Here is a 2907-nt window from a genome sequence, read left to right as displayed (position 1 = left end):
ATCACCCTTATTTGACATATTTCATCTTACTTAGATTTCACTTTTTGCAGTGCATGTTTTCCTCCATTTTCAATCCCCCTGCGCTATAATGTCATCCTTCAAAGCGTGAAACATCTCCTTCCCTCCCTCCTGGCTAAATAGCTGCCATTTTACCACTGAAGTAATGTCTTTTTCATGGAGGCTGATCAATAGAAGACATTAATCCTCCTCCTCCAGGCCCGCCGTGAAAAATGAACCGGAGTGTTCTCTCGCAGGATCCCTGGCGATCACCGTGGTCTGGTTCAGGTGTCACCTTAACGTCTTCTTCTTACGTCTCCGTTGCAGATATTGGCGTACACGGAAGGTCTGCACGGAAAATGGCTGTTCACGGAGATCAGGGCCGTCTTTTCCAGGCGGTACCTCCTGCAGAACACCGCCCTGGAGATCTTCATGGCCAACAGAAGTAAGACGATAACAAAAATAACACACTGTCAGGTTCAAACACTATTATTATTATTATTATTTTTTTTTTTAAAGGTTCAAACTAGGGATGTCCGATAATATCGGCCTGCCGATATTATCGGCCGATAAATGCGTTAAAATGTAATATCGGAAATTATCGGTATCGGTTTTTTATCTGTATCGATTTTTGTTGTTGTTGTTGTTTTTTAAAAAAAAATTAAATCAACATAAAAAACACAAGATACACTTACAATTAGTGCACCAACCCAAAAAACCTCCCTCCCCCCATTTCTTTCTGTTATCAATATTCTGGTTCCTACATTATATATCAATATATATCAATACAGTCTGCAAGGGATACAGTCCGTAAGCACACATGATTGTGCGTGCTGCTGCTCCACTAATAGTACTAACCTTTAACACTTCATTTTACTCATTTTCATTCATTACTAGTTTCTATGTAACTGTTTTTATATTGTTTTACTTTCTTTTTTATTCAAGAAAATGTTTTTAATTTAGTTATCTTATTTTATAATTTTTTTTAAAAAAGTACCTTATCTTCACCATACCTGGTTGTCCAAATTAGGCATAATAATGTGTTAATTCCACGACTGCATATATCGGTTGATATCGGTATCTGTAATTAAAGATTTGGACAATATCGGAATATCAGATATCGGCAAAAAGCCATTATCGGACATCCCTAGTTCAAACACTGATGACATTTATTAAACAGGCAAGAAGCAAGGAATCAGGCAGAGACAGAGTTAAATTTTGCTCAATGAGGAGAGTCGTATTGGGCTGTACACTTAGTTACAGTTCCAACCTACGCTCTAAGGCACAGCCCACGTGCTCCTCTATTTATTTGGGAGATCCCTGGTTACATCACTGAGGCTGCTTCTGAAGGAAGGTGTGTCATTTCAGCAGCCCCAATTAGATACAATATATGATTATTCACGAAATGGAAATGTGCTGACACTCGTGATATCGCCCTGTCTCTGCTTTGTCTGCGTCACGGTACTCGATGTTCGCCCTTGGCAGTCAGCAGGCCGGGTCTGGACACAAACACTGATACGAGACGACTCGCAATCCAAGATTGCGAGTCGTCCCTTTGCACAGATAGAAAAAGTACAACTTCAGCACAATTGATAATAACTATAGCAACGGCCTGTAAGCATAAGAGTTGTGTGATAACTTCCACACTCTGATGTCTCATTTGTGTCCGTCTCCAGCCGCCGTCATGTTCAACTTCCCCGACGCCGCTGCCGTCAAGAAGGTGGTCCACAGTCTTCCTCGCGTCGGCGTCGGCACCAACTTTGGCCTGCCGCAGACCAGGTGAGATTGAAACTCTGCTTGGTGGGGAATTGGACAAAACCAACCCACGCAAGTATCAGCCTCTTGATCTCGCACCTTTTTACCACCTCATTTCCAACGCAACATTTGGTCCTAATTAGCGCACTCATACACTACAGCAGTGTTTGTCAACCTTTTTAGAGCCAGGGCACATTTTTTGCGTTGAAAAAATGCGTAGGCACACCACCAGCAGATATCATTAAAAAACAAAACTCAGTTGACAGTAAAAAGTCGTTGGATATGACTTTAAAGCAGGGGTCACCAATGCGGTGCCCGCGGGCACCAGGTAGCCCGTAAGGACCAGATGAGTAGCCTGCCGGCCTGTTCTAAAAATAGCTCAAATTGCAGCACTTACCAGTAATAAATTGTATTTATTTACTAACAAGCTGGTCTCGCTTTGCCCGACATTTTTAATTCTAAGAGAGACAAAACTCAAATAGAATTTGAAAATCCAAGAAAATATTTTAAAGACTTGGTCTTCACTTGTTTAAATTCATTAATTTTTTTACTTTCCTTCTTATAACTTTCAGAAAGACAATTTTAGAGAAAAAATACAACCTTAAAAATGATTTTAGGATTTTTAAACACATATACCTTTTTACCTTTTAAATTCCTTCCTCGTCTTTCCTGACAATTTAAATCAATGTTCAAGTATTTTTTTTATTTTATTGTAAAGAATAATAAATACATTTTAATTTAATTCTTCATTTTAGCTTCTGTTTTTTCGACGAAGAATATTTGTGAAATATTTCTTCAAACTTATTATGATTAAAATTCAAAAAAATTATTCTGGCAAATCTAGAAAATCTGTAGAATCAAATTGAAATCTTATTTCAAAGTCTTTTGAATTTATTTTAAAATTTTTGTTCTGGAAATTCTAGAAGAAATAATGATTTGTCTTTGTTAGAAATATAGCTTGGTCCAATTTGTTATATATTCTAACAAAGTGTAGATTGGATTTTAACCTATTTAAAACATGTCATCAACATTCTCAAATTAATCTTAATCAGGAAAAATGACTAATGATGTTCCATAAATTCTTTTTTAAGTTTTTCTCTTCTTTTTTTCGGTTGAATTTTGAATTTTAAAGAGTCGAAATTGAAGATAAACTAT

General features: G+C 37.3%; 1 protein-coding gene across 1 annotated transcript in view; it reads left to right on the top strand.

Annotated features, from left to right (window-relative positions):
• The first annotated feature begins 247 nt into the window (after positions 1–247).
• LOC133639441 (lipopolysaccharide-responsive and beige-like anchor protein) overlaps positions 248–2907 on the top strand; it is a 71653-nt gene continuing 68993 nt past the window's right edge. The window contains exons 1-2 of the mRNA XM_062032731.1: positions 248–442; positions 1674–1776. Of these exons, the coding sequence (XP_061888715.1) occupies positions 430–442; positions 1674–1776 (116 nt within the window). The 5' untranslated portion in view covers positions 248–429. The remainder of the gene's footprint in view (positions 443–1673; positions 1777–2907) is intronic.

This window comes from Entelurus aequoreus, linkage group LG22, assembly GCF_033978785.1.
Source record: "Entelurus aequoreus isolate RoL-2023_Sb linkage group LG22, RoL_Eaeq_v1.1, whole genome shotgun sequence".
Lineage (NCBI taxonomy): Eukaryota > Metazoa > Chordata > Actinopteri > Syngnathiformes > Syngnathidae > Entelurus > Entelurus aequoreus.
This window is presented reverse-complemented; position numbering and strand designations above follow the sequence as displayed.